This window comes from Dermacentor albipictus, chromosome 8, assembly GCF_038994185.2.
Source record: "Dermacentor albipictus isolate Rhodes 1998 colony chromosome 8, USDA_Dalb.pri_finalv2, whole genome shotgun sequence".
NCBI classification, from domain to species: domain Eukaryota; kingdom Metazoa; phylum Arthropoda; class Arachnida; order Ixodida; family Ixodidae; genus Dermacentor; species Dermacentor albipictus.
In genome coordinates this window covers 73,301,127-73,321,544 of record NC_091828.1, presented here as the reverse complement: position 1 = coordinate 73,321,544, position 20,418 = coordinate 73,301,127, and the positions used below count along the sequence as shown (strand labels likewise).

At 44.6% G+C, this 20,418-nt stretch overlaps 1 protein-coding gene across 5 annotated transcripts in view; it reads left to right on the top strand.

The window, feature by feature from the left end:
* Nucleotides 1–20,418, top strand: part of LOC135920839 (uncharacterized) — a 250,850-nt gene that overhangs the window by 64,789 nt on the left and 165,643 nt on the right. For 3 of the 5 annotated variants that reach the window (XM_070522868.1, XM_070522869.1, XM_070522867.1), the window contains one exon: nt 9,380–9,453. In XM_070522868.1, coding sequence (XP_070378969.1) covers nt 9,380–9,453 — 74 coding nt within the window. Of the gene's footprint in view, nt 1–7,445; nt 7,504–9,379; nt 9,454–20,418 lie in introns of all 5 variants that reach the window. The other 2 variants (XR_011507723.1, XR_010570340.1) reach the window with 2 other exon arrangements.

Below are 20,418 nucleotides of genomic sequence, written 5' to 3'. Positions count from 1 at the left end.
CATATAAAGGCACCAGAGGAAAGAGTGCCTTCATAATTAATGTCTACAGCCCGCCGAGTCAGAAAAGAGCAACGTTCGACAAACTATTTCAAGAGGCCGCAAAAATGGCGAAGGGGAGACCTCTAGTGATAGTTGGGGATTTTAATGCCAGGCACTCAACCTGGGGGTATCCAACCCAGAACAATAAAGGCAAAAATATCATGGGACAAATAGAAGCGCTCGGCATGACACTTCTAACAGACCCTGCAATGCCAACAAGAACAGGGAATAGTATCTGCGCAGACACAAGTCCGGACTTAACAATAACCAAAAATTGTCCAAATGCGGAGTGGTGCAACACCCTCGAAAATCTAGGCAGTGACCATTGCATTATAAGCACCAGAATCCGCACAGCTCAAATCCGCAAACAAATAGGTACAGCTAAAATAACAGACTGGCGGGCGTACAGAGAATCACTTAACATACCACGGACATAAATGATTTAGATAATTGGTGCGAATGCATACGAAATATAAAGCAGAAACATACCAAAACCATCACCAGGACAGACAAAACACCTGAAGTAGACCCTCACCTATTGCATCTGTGGGATGCAAGACGAAGCCTGACCAAAAGATGGAAGCGACAGAATTGCAACCGCAAACTCAAAATGAAAATCAAAGAAATAACCCAGAAGGCCGAGGAATATGCTAATCAACTTACAACAGCCAACTGGGAACGCTTCTGTGGATCACTTAATGGAACCCTAGGGACGGCAAAAACGTGGAACATCCTCAGAGGAATGATCGACCCGCTCAAAACCAGACGCGAAGGACAAAAGAACTTGGAGCGATTGCTACACTCGTACCCAGGCACAAAAGAAGAACTCCTACAGGCAGTCCATAGAAAATGCTTCGGTAACAAAGCCCCGATACCCCCATACCAAGCTGATTACATCGGACACCCAAACCCAGAAATGGATGAACTCTTTACGGTAGCAGAAGTTAAAGCAGCAATCGCCAGTACAAAACGGAACACAGCGGCAGGGGCAGACCAAATATCAAATGCCATGATTAGAAACATGAATGATGAAGCTATAACAGCCCTTACGAACTTTATAAATGATCATTGGGTCAAAGGAACGATACCACAGCAATGGAAACATGCTGTGATAATCATGATTCCAAAACCAGGGAAGAAATTTACTTTAGACAACCTTAGGCCCATCTCTCTTACATCATGCCTAGGAAAGGTGTTCGAAAGATTAGTAAACACTAGACTCCAACGTCACCTTGAAGAAAACAACTTAATGCCTGATACCATGTTTGGCTTCAGACCACATCTGTCAACACAGGACACACTCCTGCTTTTAAAGGAGGAAGTCTTAACGAACGTCCCCAAGGCCGGAGAACACATTGTCATGGCTGTCGACATAAAAGGGGCCTTCGACAACGTAAGTCACAAAGGGATACTGGATGGACTTGCAGAGACCAGCTGCAGTCAAAGGACGTACCAGTACATCCGAAGCTTCCTCCACCAGAGAACAGCAGTTATAAAAGTAGGAAATGATGAATCTGAAGTCATCCATCCTCCCAACAAAGGAACGCCACAGGGTGCGGTGATTTCGCCTACACTCTTCAACATAGCCATGATTGGACTAGCTAAAAAACTCCAAGAAATCCCCGACGTCCACCATTCCCTATACGCGGCTGATATAACGATATGGATAACCAAGGGCAACTTGGGAGAGAAGGAGGAAAAGCTCCAATGGGCAGCCAATATAATAGAAAACTATACGCAACAAAGAGGACTCCAGTGCTCTGCGGAGAAGTCGGAACTCATTCGCCTCACAAAAACAAAAAAAACAAAGAACTGACCCGAGACTCAAACTCGAGATCAGGCTGGATGGGAAAATTATTCCTGAGAGGTCAATAGTAAGAGTGTTGGGGATGTGGCTGCAATCTAATGCCAGATGTTTACACACTTTAAACACGATCAGAAAAACAACGCAACAAATTAACCGGATGATAGCCCGTGTGGCTCATAATCGGACAGGAATGGGGGAACAGGACACCCTCCGACTGGTGAAAAGCCTGGTCATCAGCAGACTAATGTACTCCCTTCCTTACCATACCATGAACAGGGAGGAAGAAGAAAAGGCTGATACAATAATACGGATGGCATATAAGACAGCCCTGAGGTTGCCATGCAACACTTCAAATGAGAAGCTTCTAGCCCTCGGCCTCCACAATACATTTCATGAGCTGGTTGAGGCCCAACTCATAGCGCAGAGGAGTCGATTGGCGCAAACGACAGTCGGCAGAGCTCTTCTCCTAAGAGTCGGCCTTGGAGGATGCATACAAATTCACCAAAACGCCAAAGGTCTACCCTGCCATATTAGAGATTTGTATGGGGTATCACCAATACCACAAAACATGGATCCGACATTACACGCAAGAAGGAGAAAAGCTCGAGCAGAATACATAGACAAAACGACAAAATACTCGGACACTGCACGATTCACGGATGCTTCACCATATCGGGCCAACGCAAAGAACATGGTGGCAGTTGTCGTAAACCGTAAAGGGAAAATCACGGCCTGTGCTTCGGTTTCCCGAGCAACCATTTTAGAAGCCGCAGAGATAGCCATCGCCTTAGCTATACGAGAAGGCATAGAGCGCAATGCTCCACTAACAATAGTCACAGATTCTCAGGCCGCATGTAGAAACTATCAGAGGGGACAGATCAGCGCGAGGGCATGCCGGATACTTACCGAAATCAACAGAGACCTTGACGTCAGGTATACCCAAACGATAACATGGGCCCCGGGACACGAGGGTGTTACTGGGAACCTCCATGCAGATGAGGTGGCTCGAGGTTTTACTAATTGCCGAGCTGCCCATGGCAACATGGTGGAGGACCCGACACCCATCGATCCAAGTTCCCAAGCGATCTTGCAGCACTACAGGGAAATCAGAAGGCTCTACCCAGCCCCGCATAGGAACCTTTCAGCCATGGACTCAGCGACGTTACGCAGACTCCAAACAGACACATACATAAACCTACATAAATTGCACATATACTACCCAACAGCATACAAGGACATATGCCCGTGGTGTGGGAGCACACCAACGCTCTACCACATCACATGGGAGTGCACAGCTCACACAGAAGAACAAGAAGATAATAACACGAGAGCGAGGTGGGAGGCATTGCTATCCAGCTCCGCCCTTGGGGATCAGCTCAGGCTCGTCCGCAGGGCAGAAAGGATGGCGAGGGCCAGCGGTGCCTTGGAATAGGGGCCCGACCACACGGCGTTACCCCGTTTTTGGGGCAACGAAGTTCTTTCAACGAATAAAGTTTTGTTCTTCTTCTTCTTCTTCTCCACTACGACGTGCCTCATAATAAGAAAGTAGTTTCGGCACGTAAAATCCCATAATTTAATACCGTAGTGGGCAAAATGTGAATGAAGTTGAAGGGAGCACAAGAACACTTGGCTCAAGGTGCGCTGAAAATAGAAAGGAACCAACTGCGGGAATCTAAGCAGCTCGTAAGAGCCAGTCGCTATGAAATGCAAAATTCCAGTGGAGGTGACTGAGTGGGTAACTATCGCGCTCGGAGTTTAAAAAGGCGAAGCGACGGGCTGAAGGCCCCGTCAACCAAGACACAACCAGACCAGTTAAGCTACTCATAAGATCTTCGGCAGAGTACAAGGGGTCGTGATGCAGGTCCAAGCTTCCTAGACAGGACATCACTTTAACCTATCTCTTAAAAATAAGTACCGTCAATGCCAACATGCGATCGTCGTCGCTTACATTACCGCCTCGTATGCCATCATGAAATGGTGAAGTGTTGTGCGGACAGCAGCACATGTTCCCACTAGGTGTGTGCCATAACATTACTTTGCCCTAGATGTGTTAGTAATTGATGTAACATTGTTTTTACTTGAACTATTTCATTAAGTGTATATTATTACATATCTGCAGTTTATTGTGTCTTAAAGGTGTGGATAGTAAAGTACGCAAATGGCTCTGTCTTTATTTGGGTACTCTTAGGTTATGCCGCAGCCACGCGCTTCCAAACTTGAAGAAGCATTTATTAGAAATATGCGCCAGCGAATCAACAATGTAATTTGCTACTGTGCATGTTAGAGTCCTTGAAAGAGTATCACGTGAGAGTCATTATCGACAGCTGAAGGTCTCGCTTATTGAGGAGCTGCATTCTGTGCACAGCACGAGGGAAAATGTTAAGTGCATGGCTGGGACGCCGATTTCCAGGAAGTCATCCCGGCAACACGTTTGTCGTTGGACATACAGTCGAAGATGGGCCTTTAGGTTTTAGACTGAAGCCACGAGTTCACCTTACCAGTGAAGGGCCGACGGTTGCCTTGATAATTTTTGAACGGGCAAGATTAGTAAACAAAACGTTACTCTAAGTGTGAAAGCATTGCATGGTTAATTTTGTGGCCCCGCCAACATCAGAAAGCCGTGGCCGAACAGGACACACAAATTACGCCATCTTCAGTTCAACAATAAAAAATGCGGCCGTGGTGAAGATTCGATGCACTGCCCCAGCCGTTTTGCTACTAATCCATAGCCGGTCGCGCGAACCACTGCACCACTGCTGCATTGGGCCACTATTGCAACAGGCGACAGTGGTGAATATCCTTGAGCCTGTCCGTCTCTGACAGGTGGCCAAGCTCACTACTCGATTTGCCTTTCATGTTGCCGCAGAACCACCGTCGCAGTAGCTAAGGCAGACCATGAAGGTAGCGAAAAAACGCAGCGTGCTTTAGGTACCTGTCGCAATACTGCGATGTGCCCCAAGAGCTGGAAGTCGAAGCTACATATCCGAGGAAGAAAAAAGTGCCAACACCATGATGTCGCTTGGAAAAGTAACCTTGTCACAATGAAAAGTTGTGCCATCGAGAAATAACAATTTTCACTCCGCGCATTAAACCCTGCATGAATAAAAACTTCGCAGATAGACTCGGCTGAAAGATCGCAATATGTCCGGTTTGTCGTCTTGCGTCCTCGCAATTTCATAAGCAGCAACATTGCACTCGGAAAGCCAATTGCTTGGGATCACACATAAATCAGCACTAAACAAAGCGACACACTCAGCGGCAAGTAATGATCTCACATTACACAAATCATAAGAATTGATTCGCAGCCCCATATACTACTTTGTTCACTAAGTACCAAAAAGTGCAGTGTTCAGTAATTACCAATAGATCTACAGCGCTATCCGCAAGCACTGGCGGTGGTTGATTTCTTTGTTGTCTGACATTCTCATGAAGTAATATAACTTTTTCAGAACTTGAAAACAAATTAAAGTTTATTTGTGCTTTTTCCACTGAAGATGAAGACTTGCTCTGAGCCATTCCCCAAAATGAAGTGGCGAGAGATCTCAAAGATGTTATGGATGTCTTAGACCCTATCAGTTTTCACAGGTCTACGGGTTACGCATTGAACTTGTTTAGAAATAACGTGTTTATCTGGCCGCCATTCAGATTCTTTTGAATTTCAGTCTTTTATTGAGAGGGACGGTTTAAGTGTCCGTTCGAGCAGAACTCTCTTATTAGGTAAGACGTGTTTGTAGACTGTGACAAATTCAATGTCATCGTATCATCTCCGGAATTAGCTGCTACATGAGTTCTGCGAAAGCACATAGACGGGGGGGCTATGCAGGATTCCCCGAATCACTCGTTTGCCTGAGCTTGAACAACGGCCGCCAATGCCAAAAAAAAATGGTGAGCGCGCGTAAGCAGCAGATAAATAAACGCAAAGATAAAGTATATATATACCATGCACGCGTCTTTCGCACGCCGCTTCTTCCTTGTAAACGCATAATACTCGGCAATGTTACGTGGTAGCACCGTGTTTTAGACAGTTAGACGCTCGTAGAGAAATAGCGTGTTGCTCACTGCGCATGCTCCGAATCTTATCGGGTTTCGGCGATTTACGGGAGCTATGATACCGTGCGTTATTTTACGAATTTATCGTTCGTAATGCTTATTGAGGCTAACAAATAGCGTTGCCCAACACGGCGGCACCCATGGCCCCAGCTTCGGTGTGAATGGTAGTGATGGTCATGCTCTCAATAGTGTTGATCGCCAGTAACTACTGAAGTAAGCTTTCGCTTTCTCTAAACTCACGTGAAACGTTACTTAAAAGCGCATAGCATGGCGAATAACTGAGACCGTTCGACGATTCTGGCATTCGTAGGCCTAACGAGACGCGTCCGCATAGCAAGAACAGGTTGGTTGCTATTGAATAGCTTTTACTTGGATACATTTGGCACGAGGCCAACGTCTCCCAACGTCTTCCTTACATTTGCGTTCCCGTATGTCGAACTAAATGTTTTGAAGGTATGCACACCGTAACGTCCCGTATAGGTTCTCGCACATAGCGTATGTAAGGCGACAAACAGCATTCTGAAGCTCTATTGTTATCGGCGTGATATCGCAATATCTTAATACCGTAACTTTCCCACCCTCAACTATCTACACACTCCACGTCAGTAGCCTGCCGAGTCTTTCTGGGGTGCTTCATGGACGTGTCTTCTCTTTCAAGCTATCTATCCAGCCTCAGCTTTGAGCAATGAAGATGTGACTCATTCCTACGCCAACCTATTCCTTCCTTTCGAATAGGCTAAAATATACGCAGCTAACGCACTAGTTGTAAGAAGAAACAAATGAAGGTAGGTCCAGATGCTTTATTGAAGTGGTTCATTTTTTTGTTTCGTACATCATTGAGGTAACGCGTTCGGTAAGTGATGATAACGAGAGTGTGAATCTTTATAATGCAATGAAATTGAAAACGTGCTGAGGGATGAAATTTAGGTTTTGATACTTTTAGCAGATTCAGTTCTGGGCCTTGTCAGAGCTCGCAGAGATCACGAACGTGAGAAATTCGGGCCTTTCCGCATAGCACCAAAACCACGCGATAAGTTATTGAATGCGCAGCCAGATCAACAACCAAAGCAAATGTGTCATCGTCCCGCCTGTAGCGCATTCACTCAAAGTGACTACCTGAAAAAGAAAGATGGGTGATATTTATATTTACATTTTTTCTCTCGAAAGCCTAATTCTGAATTGCAGTGGAATATTTGGAGCGCTCCCTGATCTAAAGTTGCAGCTCTTTTTGGCGAAACCATATTCGAACAGGAGATCAAAAGCTGCTCTCTATCCGACAGCGCTCCTCGTAAAACCGCTTCTCGGGTTTAATGGGTCAGGTAATGGTCCTACTCAAGTACAAAGTCGCGCTTACAGGTGCGTGTTTGAGAATCTGTTGTATTCGGTAACAGAAGTCGAAAATAGTGAACGTAATAACGAATACCTCGGCTTAAATGAAGCGTAAGAGATATCTAGCTTTTTAGTCAAGCACCAGGAAGAACTGTGTCCACAATGTCCTTACTATAAACAAGAAATAATAAATGGCCTCGTATACCTTCTTGCGGTACAGCAGAAGTGACGGCGAGAGCACCCGACCCTTTTCCATCAAGTGAAACATACTGCTTTCGGTAAGTTAAATAGTATGGAGTCCCGATACTAATATCTCAGAAAGGCCAGTAGTTCTTAGCTTTAAAATTATTTTATAATGGAGCACTTTATCAAAAACTTTGCTAAAATCTAAGGATATGAGATCAATATGGACATTGCTGTCTAGGGTGAGTGCGAGCGAATGAAGGACTGTTATTAATTGGGTTACTGCTGTATACCATTTATGAAAACAATACGGAAATTTGGATACAGTTGAGAGTCAATCCAAAAATACATTTATGTATTTAGCTATGACGAGTTCATTTATTTATAGTATGATGAAATTAGGTAAATTTGGCGATAGTTAACAGCAAACGATACCCTTTCTAGGTACAGGAACGATTCGGGCAGTCTTCCAGCCATCTGGCAATTTCTAGTTCATAATTATGCTTGAAACATCACACATGAGAACTTTGCAACTGATTCAACATAACGTCGTAGAAAAATGTTCGGAATGTTGTCTGGCCCATTTGTTTTTTTTTAAGTTCAGCAACATTAAATATACCTCGGTAGAAGAAACGAAATGTACTCCTGAATCATGAAACTGAACGATTGTAGGGGTGCATGGATTGGAACTTGAGGTGATGCTTTGAAAATAGGTATTAAAATGATGCTTGGGATTCTCTGGGACGTAACCCTCGTTCCTTACGACTCAGAGTTCTCAGTTGCTACTGGCGAACACCTTGCTAACATATATATTGATTAATCTCTATTATTCTTTTTTATGAGTTTCTTTTTTAATGACTCTTGGTCTTATAGTTTTTTATTTTATACGTTATCTTCTACTTATATTGCGTAACGTTTCTTAGTCCTACTTTAAGCTTAAATTAGGGCAGCACTATACGCAAATAAGTAACTAAATAAATAAATAAATACATAAATAAATAAATAAGGAATGTAGAAATTGGAAATTCCAATATAGAACACTAAATAATACTCAAGTGATATATAATCTATTATGAAGAACATCAGGTTTACTGACAACAAAATTTTAGGATGTGTAAAAATGAGGAAAATTCTAAAGCTGACAATATTTTAGCGATACCCACAGCATGCTACTGCCGAAAAAAGGGCCTGCTACCAAGGTGAAATTTTTGTTTTTATGATAGGTATATTAGTACACAAAATTCACTCACCCCACACGCCTGGGGCTTTATTAGCCAGTATCATGGTGTTCTCATCGTAATGGATTATTCGGTACCGAGACAATGCCCCGGTTTGGTTCGCCAATGTTTCTTCACCTACATAAAGCGACATTTCCTCCGATCAAAATACAGCAACATTTATCTTTCGCCGACAAGAGAGAGAGCAAATGATAAAGGAAAGGTACGGAGGTTAACCAGGACTGAGCCCGGTTGGCTACCCTACAGTGGGGAAAGGGAAAAGGGGACGGAAAGATTAAAAGAAGAAGAGAAAGTCCACTGGGGATATCGTTCGGTCACTCAGTCCGGATCACAGACGCTGACTCAGTCCAGTAGCCTTCAGATATCGCAGCAGAGCTTTTGTGGCCTTTTGTAGCTGCGATTTGTCGCCGACAAATAATGAATGGTGTATAGGGGTCTTCAATAAAATTTAAAAAATACAATGCATAGGTAGCATCTCGCAGGGTAAATATTTTGTAATCATGGTTTTAATTTTTGTTTTCTTGTAGTGCTTTGAAGAGTGGAACCAACTCATATATCTCGCTCTTAAGAATTTTGATTGTATACTTAAGAGGATGAAGGCAAAAGTCTGCGCACTCCCAAGACCTTCGTTGAATTACTTTGAGACCCTCACTCGAATGCGTTGATAATTCATATTGCTTGTTTTCTCTTAACTAGGTTCTATTTTTACGTGTTCTATTTTTCTTTCACCTAGGAACTGCCACCTGTTCTCCGTCGTTTGTGCGATGATAGAAAGAAGGTGGCAAGTCTACGAACAGCATCGAACCGGTACGCGGGTTCACTGAAGTTTTTTTTTTCTTTTAACATAGTGCTTATCGCGTAGACCTCATATTTCATCATAAGATGAATGCAAATCTTCTGACCACACTCCATCACTTTCTCAACGAGCTGGTTGTTCAGGACCCGTGGACATCACAACGGCCTTGCGGTCAGTGAAGTAGCATCCGATTTACCTTATATGTTTTATAGAAATTTCATTTAGAAGCGAAATCCATGGGGGCTCTTGAAATTGTTGATGCGACTTGTTTCGGCATGGCGTACTCCAGACCTAACCTGTTTTCATGCGCTTGAGAAGTGCTGCATTTGTCTGGGTGTTTTTTTTTTTTAGATCACCGACTATACTCTTTGGGTAGTGGCACACATCACGCAGCATGTTTCGGAAGACTAAGTTGCCTGCTGCTTTTTCTAACAAATTAGGTGCCAAACAAGCGCAGAAGGCAATGACACCAGCCGATGCGTCTATGTCGCGCAGGTTCAACTAACCATTCAGATGCACAACTGTTGCATGTACTGTGTCTTTAACGTAGGTGGCTATACCTGAAGGAGTGTTGTCATGTCGTTCTACGCTACACACGTAGCGATACGCAGACAACTCTTTTGAATCTACTGGTGACATCCTCGTTTCTGTCAAGCACAAAATGTCTGCTTTCATTAGGTTTGATGTTATACGTAATGTCTTGTGGAGGTTTTGGCAGAGATCGCATGTTGACGCATGCCACTACGATGGGTGCTTCACTTGCGAGTTCATTAATTGTCTTGGTGGTGGTCGGCGTGAAGACAATATTTTTTCAACCTTGGGAACTCATCGGTCAATGCTCTGTCGCAATTTTCCTTGACGTGGTAGAATTCGAAGTCTCCCAGCAAAGGTCGTGGGTTCGAGGACCCTAATTAGCTTTATCTTTATAACTGTATCTTTAACTTCACCTTAACACCAAATGTGGTTTCTTAGGCTCTGAAACACCACAATGTGAATTATAATCCAGCTTGGAGATATGGCCTGTTCCCCCGTTTTCCAAGTATGTTGGACTCCCGCGAAAACTTGTGGGTTCGAATGCCTTGATAAACTATGCTTATCACATGGGTCTTAATTTACTTCCCCTTTATTAACAGCCATGGTAGTGGGTACCACTACCGACTCTTACGATGTCAACTGGAATCCAACTTGGAGAAGCCGGTTCGCACCTATATCCATGTTGGGTCGTGGGTTCGAGTCCACCCAAAGTTCATGGGTTCGACTCTCAACCTTCGCAATGTCAATCAGAATCCAACATGGAGATATGGCCCATTCGCCGATATCTCCAAGTGGGTTCAACTCCCGTACGCTACAAAACGTAAGACGGCGTCCCAATTTTTCCAGCCATCGGCGACATACAATGATTGTTAAGTGTTTGATTAGTCCGCTCGAGGATGCCATTAGTTTGCAGGTGGCAAGTAGTGGCATGAAAATATGCAGAACCACAAAGCCATTAAATTTCATTAATGGTGTCGGCGGTTAATTGCCGTCCACGGTCACTGATGACAACCCTTGGCGCGCTGTGACGTTATGCAACAAAAAGGTAGAAACATTCCCTGCAGTGGCAGATGGAAGTGCCACCATTTCGGTGTAATGAGGAGGGCAATCGACGCATACTATAATCCAGTGGTAGCCAGGTGACGTCTTTCGAAGCGGGCCGAGCAAGTCGGTGCCGACTTTTTCAAAGGGTTCTATCGGTGGTCTTGGTTGCTACCTGGTTTAAAATAGCCCGTTGGATCCTTCCCCGTTTGCTTGTGGAGCTGGCAAACAGTACAGCTGGCGACTAACCATTTCGTTCTTTTTCTGAGCTTGGGCCAGTAACTTCTCTGATGAAGTTGGTGTAGTATGCGTGCGAAGCCCAGGTGCTCAGACGTGATACCATCATGGATGAAATGAAGGACAGAAAGGCGCAGGTCTTCGGGCACAATTAGAAGCAATTGAGGACCATAAGCCGAGTAATTGTTTGTACAGCAAACCAATATGAAAAGTAAACGGTGTTCCACTTGACCCACGTGCATCTACCCGAAAGGGATTTAAGCGTAGGGTCGCAACGTTGCTCGCTCTCGAAGGCACTCAGGCCTGGAAACCCGGAAGAGATGGAAACTAGATAGTCATCGAAGTCATAATCGTCAGCCTTAGCGTGCGGCGATGGGAGACCAGATAGGCAATCAGCACTCCTGTGACATAATCCGGCTTATTTTTGACGGAAAAGCTGTAACCTTGAAGGCGGCTAGCCGGCCAGACGAGTCGCGCAGCCCGAGGTACCAAGAGAGTCAGAGATGACCAGTCACTATCGTCAGTTCGCGGCCGTGTAGATGCAGACGAAACTTTTCAATGGCGATGAGGACTGCTAGGTAATCGAGTTCAGTAACGATGTAGTTTATCTCAGCTGCTGTGTGTGCCCGACTAGCATAGGCAATGACACGCTGGTGACCACCGCAGATCTGAACAAACACATCACCGACAGTCACAACGCTGGCGTCAGTATGCAGCTCAGTTGAAGCCTCCGGATAAAAATGCCGCAGAACGAGTCCAGGAGTCAAGAAAATTTTCAACTCTTGAAACGCAGAACCGCACTCAGCAGTCCACGTGATGGGCAGTCGTCGAGAAGAAAAGACATGGCGGAAGAGGCCGGCTGTGCGAAATCGTGGATAAACAACCGGAAATATGAGCCAAGACCCAAAAAACTTCGCAGGTCTTTCACCATCTGTGGTTTTTGAAAGTCGCTTGCCACTGCTATCTTTTCAGGGCCTGGTCGTATGCCGTTTTTGTCGACCAGAAAGCCTAGCACTAGGGTTTGTCGCTCACTGAAATTATATTTTTTGGAATTTAAGTACAGTTTGCAGGATACAGTGAAGAACCACAGACAGGCGCTGATTGTGCTTATGAAATGTCGGGCCGGACATGATGATGTAGCCTGAACAGGATGTGCAAATTTGCCATTTGAGTCTGTGGATCACTGCATCCATAAATCGCCCGAATGTCGCTGGAATGTTGCATCAGCCAAATGGCACGTTAAAATCAGAGACCATCACGCGTTACAAAGGCTTTTTTGTCCTTGACTGAGGGGTGGACTAGATTATGCCACTAACCTGACCGTAAATCGACATAAGTACGACGCGGACTAGAGGCGGTTGACCGCGGCGCCTATTCGTGGCAGGAGGTACACATATTTCTTTGCTAGAGCATTTAGGCGGTGATAGTCCACACAGAATCTCCATGAGTTGTCCTTTTTCTTGACTAGGATCACATGAGGAGCATAGGGGTTACAAGATTCTTGGATCGATTCCTTCCTTACCGTTTCTTTGACCTGCTCGGCGATGACTTTTCTCCATGAAAGTGAAATGCCATAAGGCTTCTGACGATTAGGCGCCGCTTGCGCTGTATGTATGTGGTGTTGCATATGTGACGCGGATGGGGTATGGGACGCTCTTTGGCCTTGAGCAAAACGAAACACTGTAGTGTAGCAAGCGAGCGTTCTTCAAAGCAGACACTGCTTTCTAGAAGAAAGCGACTTCTGTTTTATGCGCTTAAAGTCAGCAGAATTATTATGGCTGCAATCAGTATTGGATTTCTTTGCGGCTACTGACATTTCAACCCTTTCGACGCTGACACTAGCTTGTTCGCACAGGCTTGCCGTTCAAGTTCTAGCCGCAAAGTTATGAATTCGGTTGAGACTTTCACTGTCCCCAAACGAGTAGAACAATCACTGGTGACAACGAGGGAGCAAGTTACTATCACATTTTTTTGAGAGCGCTTTGTTAAAATCGGGTTCGGCTAACATTGCAGTCTGAGTGGGTAAACACACATCTTCCGGCAAGGAGCGACGATCCGCGGATTCGCTTTTCTTATCTGCCATTGAAGTTTGCGCGTCGACGCGAAGAGAAATCGCGCCATTGCCACAATCGAAAGTCCCTCCCCCCCCCCCCCCCACGCACGTAAGCAATGTATTCCTAAAAAAATGCCATGCGTTGCGCGTGCAATCACAGTAAATTCAACCCGAAATGCCTCGTCCCACATTAAAACCGGAACGAAACGAACACCAAGTGTGCATAATATTTTCCCGCCAACTCCGCAGAGGGTAGCGTTCTGCTCCCAAGAAAGCATAACTTTTTGTCCAAGACAATGTTTAGAAAAACAGGGTCATAACAGAAACTGCAGCCCCGGTATCAATTAAAGCTAAAGTACTCATACGGTCAATTGAAACACGCACTTTGGTGAATAATCGCTCCCTTTATGAGGTGCAGTTGAGAAAAGTTGTTGCTGGGCGGGTTCATTGAGATCTAATGAATACATTATTGCGCCGAAAGGGAAATATAGACTTAGGAGGGCAAGTAAGAAAGGACCGGTTGAGCGCTGAAATTCAACTTATTTTATTCTTACATCAGATCAGTAAGAATGAGCAAACGCGCATGCGTGCATCATTGTTGTCTAGAGCCATTAGGGTGACGTTTTGAACAGTTGCATCTCGCTGTAAAACAGAAAATCCGAGGTATCACTAATGCAACTCGTGCATCTCTCTTCTGAGGGATATGCCTCCAAAAGTTATTTTGCTAACGTATCAGCACTCCTGCCAAGTATATTAACCACACGCAGTAGTGGTTGGCATCTGCCTGCCAAGCAAACCATGTAATGCGCAAATGAATGCGCATTATCTTTGTTATTTATGGACAATTCATGTTCGCGGGCCCGCTCATTGACACATCTCCCCGTTTGTCCAAGGTAGGATTTCAAACATTTCACGCTATCTGGTATATAACACCCGTCGCACTTTTCACGTATGGTCTAGTGTGGTATTTTTGGCATCCTCTTTTTTTTTCAACGCGGATTATGCGCGGACACTGTTTAGTCGACTTGCGTGACGCCGAGAAAACAACTGGCACACCAAACCTAGTAGCGACTTTCTTCATGTTGTGGGAAATTTTGTGGATACATTAGTTACCGAATTTACAGCTGTCAGAGACGGACACAACACTTCTATCTGCTACCATCCAATAGAGCTTCATCGTGATTGTGGGAAGTCCCACTGCTGCGTCTGTAGAGAAACAGAGCGAATGAGACGTCAGGAAGAAGTTCGCAGTACCTCAGTAATGTTACTGCCTTCCCCAGTGGCGCATGTACCATAAATTCTGCGCTAAAACTTCTCAATGCACTTTGAGATGACAACTCATACCGTGCCACAAAGATGAAAGCGCGCGCCATCCTCAGCTATCTGTAGTAGGATCTGGCCAATCAGCCGCAACAACGCGTTCCCATGCTTAACTCGCGTCGGCTCGAGCGGCACAGATATACATAATTATGTTCGTAAGAATGCTGTCCCTCTGTAATAAAAATTTCTAGTTATGTGGGAAACAGGAGGAACGTTTCTATATTGTAAATCAACTTATGCTTACTGCGGGAAGAAGTGCTGAAGTTCGCGCCTGTGCTATCATATATGCACGTTATTTTTCGGTTTCCCGACTACAGCACTCGCCTTAGCAGCCGCAGGCATCTCTAGCTTTCTGATCTTATGAAGTGTTTTAGTCTAGCAAATACGTTGTTCTCGTAAAAATTTTCTTGCCACAAAATTTGTTTGTAGCTTCCCTTAGTGCATTCCGCCAAAGATTACGTCTCTACAAAATAAGCGAAAACATTCGAGAATTCCATTAGCTAGAGGAGCGCCGTGTTCCGAGCAGTAACCTTGTAGCAGGGATGAGCCGAAGAATATAACGGGCACCGAGCACATATAAACAAAGGACGCAAGTCCTCATCTAAAAAGTAACGTACAATGGCACCCATTGCGTAAGGGAATATAGTATATTAGACCAGGTACCACTCTAGACGATTCAGCACTATCCTCTCCATCAGTTATCCTAGAAAATAACACAGGCGATGAAACAATAAGCTCCACACCGACGGGTGATTCACCTGCAGTGATCAGCGGGTCGAGGTGGCTCTCCTTCACTAAAGAGAAAGCAAAAGGTGGTGTCATCAATTGCATACACAGAATAAAAAAAGTCACAGGCCAGCGCGGCACACGCAGCACAGTCACGGCGTAAGCTGAAGGAGGTTGTCCAAAGGGAGCTCTATTTTTAATAGCACGCATTGCGGGCTCTTCGCGGCCAAGTCTCTTTGTGTTGTTTTCATGAGAACAATCTCAAGTGTCCGACCAGCGTCTACGGCAAGCTGCTGTTTCTGCTGCTCTCTACTGAGTGGCCTGCTGAACCCGATGGGGCCTGGTTGAAGCCGCGCGCCTAGCTCTACTATTCGCTTCTGCAGCTGTGGTTCGTACCTTGTGAGGAGGCGCCATAATGTGTATCGAAGAGTGAACAAAGGTATTCGGACAACGTGGCGCATATGTCACATCCCTTGATCCGTGGCCCGTTACGTTGCTGTTGATGACGATGATGGTGGTGTATAACATCTCCTTCGAAGCGGAATGGTGACAAATATTCACTTAACCTGCTTGAGTTCACCAGGCAGAGCCACATGCAGGATGCAACTGCTATATGCAACTGCTGCATATCGGGACACCTGATGTAATATAGAGGAACTGCAATTCAAAGTTTGTACGTATCAGCGCTACGCGGTGCTCATGTCACATCGCCTGTCAAATGGTGCGATACGATGTCAATGATGATGATGATGATGATTTAATGGCATTCTCTTTGAAATGGGACGGTGAGAAGCGGTCACCTAGTCTGCTTGAATTATGCAAGTGCTCAATACACAATTTTATTACATAAATATTCATACATATTCGTAATCTTCTGCTTCTTCCTCAAGACTTCTCTAGCTACTTTTTACTGCTACCTATTCAACTCCTACATGGCGTGACACCTGGTGCAATAACGGAACTGCAATGCAAAGGGCGCACGTATAGACGATACGCAGCGCGCATTTCACATCCCAATACAAGTGGCATGATACGATGCTAATAGTGATAATGATTTATTTACACCCCTTTGATACGCAGCCGTGACATAGCCCGCTAACCTACCTGATTTCACAAGTGCCATGCTACGACGCTAATGATGATGACGATGATTTATTTGCATTCCTGTTAAACCGTGGCGGGGACATAGTCACCTAGCTAGCGTGATTTATTCACGTGCACAATGCACATTTTTTCTTGCATTCTTATTACATCTCCGTAAACTTCCTTTTCTTCCTCAAACCTTCTTTACCTGTCGTACCACTGTGCTTCTGCCTGTTCATCTGCTACTATCTTGTGTAATATTATGCATCTGCAATGCCAAATGTACACGCATCGCGTGCCTCTTCACGTGCTAGCAAACCCTTTTAGGGCCTTTTTCCCTTGCATGCTTGAAAGCGCTGGCTTGGCTGAGCAACTGACTCCGACACAGCAGGGTCTGGTTCGATCCGAGCGGGAAAACGCTTTCTTTTTCACCCGCGGTGGAGGTAGTGGTCGATACCAGCATAACAGTTTACGCGCAGTGCATAGCGGCTTACGCCGTAAAAAATGACTGAGTTTATTAAGTGTTGTGCCTGTTCTACCATGAAACACCAGTAATGAATATAGCTTTTACGGTGCAAATGCCACTGGCAGTGCCTCGATAGAAGTCAGACGGTAAATTTGGGAATGCGGGAAGACTGTCCTTAACATAGGGTATGCAAAGTGAATGCAGACCCGACTGTGATTAGTTGATCAGGGAGTGTCAGAACTTTGACTGTTTTTAAGCTTCGTAAACCCTTACTTATCGGCCGCATCACTGATCATTACTCCCTGTGTTCACTCTGATCACTGAAGGAACCAATGAGTACCCTTCTCATGTGCCATTGCATCGGTAACTTGTGATTCTAGTACATATGATCATGCATGTGGCAGCACACTTGCGACTTCCATCCCCCTCTTGGGTTTTTCCGCGACGCCGTAGAAGCTCAATTAGACAACATATCGGCTTAAGACACGACCCTATCCTGTGTGTATTTGTGGATCTTCTATATTCCAGTGACGGCTCCCAATGCATTTTAACCGTCTGAAATGAAGCTCTTAGCAGTCGCATTGTTCGTTCTCGTGGGTTACAACTTTTGTTATTCGTTCCACCTCACTTTGAAATAGACGCTCCACACTCCACGACATACCGAACGCTGGATGCGCGCACGTAGCTCCTACAAAGGACAGGGTCAGACAGCTTCAGTTTTGGCTGCTAACCCATTCCTAGGCACTAGTGAGGTCACGAGAAGGCGCCTGATTTGTCACATCATGGTTACCTTTAACATACTCGTATCTGCACAAAGGTATTATGCGCTGTTGCGGCTGTCCGTTTTGACGTCCAGTTGTGTTGCGCAGGTCACCAAGTGTTTTTAGAGGATGGCGTATGTTTCTTTACTGCTGACCGCATTGTCGGCGCCATAGGAAGCATGCTGTCGGTCTTACCGAACGCCCCACTCGAACACTTCGGTACTTTTCATCAGAATTTTAGACTGCGTAGCAACTGGGAGGAGGGGTGTAACGTTCTTTTGCGTCGCCATTGCATAAGTTGTGTCTCGTCATGACAGGTGGTGTTCATCACCATGTTGCACGCTCCAACTTGTGACATAGTATTATCCTTCGCGTAAACTACGCTTCCACAGTGACTGGCCTAGCGGCACTAATCTAATAAGACGCTCGTGGTAGTCTCTCTTCGTTGGATCATTGCAAGATATGAAACATTTCCTGCGCGTCACCACCGCTATGCATACTAGGTAACTTGCGCTCATGCGCACATACTCGCGTTCATGTTCCCCTGTGTGGAAAACAGCGGCTTTTTTCACGTCTCCATTCTGAAGGTTTGTGCCCCCACCGCACCTTTTTTTTATAGCCTTCACTGGGAAAGAGCTTTTTCGGCAGCAGTTGTTGCGAACAGAAAAGTTTGAGACTTGCTTACAATGAGAAGAACGCTACCACTCCGATGTTAACCATATCCAATACCATAAACCTGTTTCATTAGCTACGTCGGCATTACTTCTGTGCGCCTACCAGATTGGAGCAAAATTTACTGCACAGCGTGTCATAGAATTAAACGGAACGGGTAGAAATCTGAAATTTTATGGGAGAAATAGTCTCCTAAGTATATCTATAAACAGCATAAACAAAGCTACATCACTATATCAGGATTAAAATTGCGTTACCAAAGTGAAATTGCTCTATTATTCGAATGTAATATACTGCTGAACACGGGAGTTTCAAATATCACAAATGACATTAAGAATCGTCAAAGGATTTTTCTTGTTTTAGTTGACTTACAAGAAGTCTGAACTTTGCCTTCTTAGTAAATACTTGCTTGTAAAAGCCGTTTATTTTACTGAAACAAAACAGTTTTCTCCAACAATATACTCATGTACGATGCTAAGTCGTTGCAGTGCTTGCAAAAATTGCACAATTGAAATCATATCATAAGATCTTACCCTGCTCATAAGTGACATTAATGCTGAATATTATTGGTCTGTCTGGAATGTAAATGGTTGTCTTGAAGCCCCTAAAAATAAATAAAAGTAAAAGTTTAGTTTACGTAGAAATGAAGCATGCGCTAGAAATACTCGACAATATCCAAGATAATAGAACATTACTTTTAAAGACAGAAAACATTTGTCAAGAACCTTATTTCCAGCAGGATTGCTCTGCATTAACATGGGAGTGCATCACTCAGCTGATAGCGGTAATGTCTCATTTTTGTTATGCACACATACTTCCATTTATTTACCTTAATCCAGAGTAGAGGCAAATTCTAACGATAGCAGTGGTGAGGTTTTAGTGGTGCTAATTCCTTAGATTTCCTTTTTGAAAATTACTTTTAAGAGATGATTCCCTGTGTACAGCAGCGGTCATATATTGCGACAGTAGCCTACTACAATTATTCGTAAACAATACCAGCTTTGCCATGAGTTCATTTATACGCTTGTCGTCATGAAAGAATCTGATATGCGGTGCCTTTCATTTCTGAACTACACTAAGTAGTTACTAGTGCGGCCCACATAGATGGGATATCGGACGCTTACAAAATAGTTAATTGCTATACAATCCGCTCCGCGCGAGTAGGTACGCTTCAAAAATTTCTTCGCACTACGCAAGGAAAGCGTTTGTGCTAAAATTACTAAACAAGGAATGATTTGAGATACGACACCAATTGCGTGCTCGAACGAAATTTTCGTTGCTATTCTGATGACACGCAGATATTGGAAAGAAAGTAGAAACTCTGCCACAACGCTTTGAGGCGCTCAATGAAGGTTTATGCCATCCTATCATTGCAGGGCAGAATCTTGTTACATGGGCATCCTTGATATCGTGTCTCATGTCGTGGAACCTCGGCGTTAGAGAATCGCCATGTATTTCTGAAATTCATATTTCAGTAAAACTTGCTGTTGGGTGAGTTGGTTCATACTGTGAAGTAAGAAATGTAGTGAGCAAAGTTAAACACAGGGACCTAGTAAGGGATACGGAAGTCAGAAGTGAGGTTGAGTTTTTTAAGGAACCTCAGTGCGCGAACGATCGAGTTTTGGTTAGCGCGTGTCCGTCACTCTTACTGAGTCCTTTTTCTCGATTTGGGCACAGTTATTTTCTCATATTTCAGTTCAGCTACCTGTATTGCGTACACTGCATCAGTCAAGTCGCGCGCTGCATGTCCCACAGGAAAGATCTAGTTTGAACAGGCTTTGCCATGTGGACCCGGCACTGCACGCGTTTATTAGGATCATTTGGAAACTGCGGAATTCTTCGCGAAGACAATATTTGTTTTACGTTGTACTTGACGTCTCAGTTGAGGATAGTTTTGCCAACACAGCACTGAGACACTTTTATCATAAAAGAGTTTCCTGTTGCAGAATAAACCAGAGACGCTTGCAGCTTGCTTTATTCCTAGTTATTGCACTCGGTGCACTAGTCATCACTGGAACATGCCTCAGGAAGGACCCTTCTGCGGAAAGCTTGGGAGCTGGCAATGTAGCGGTTTCTTCTTTAG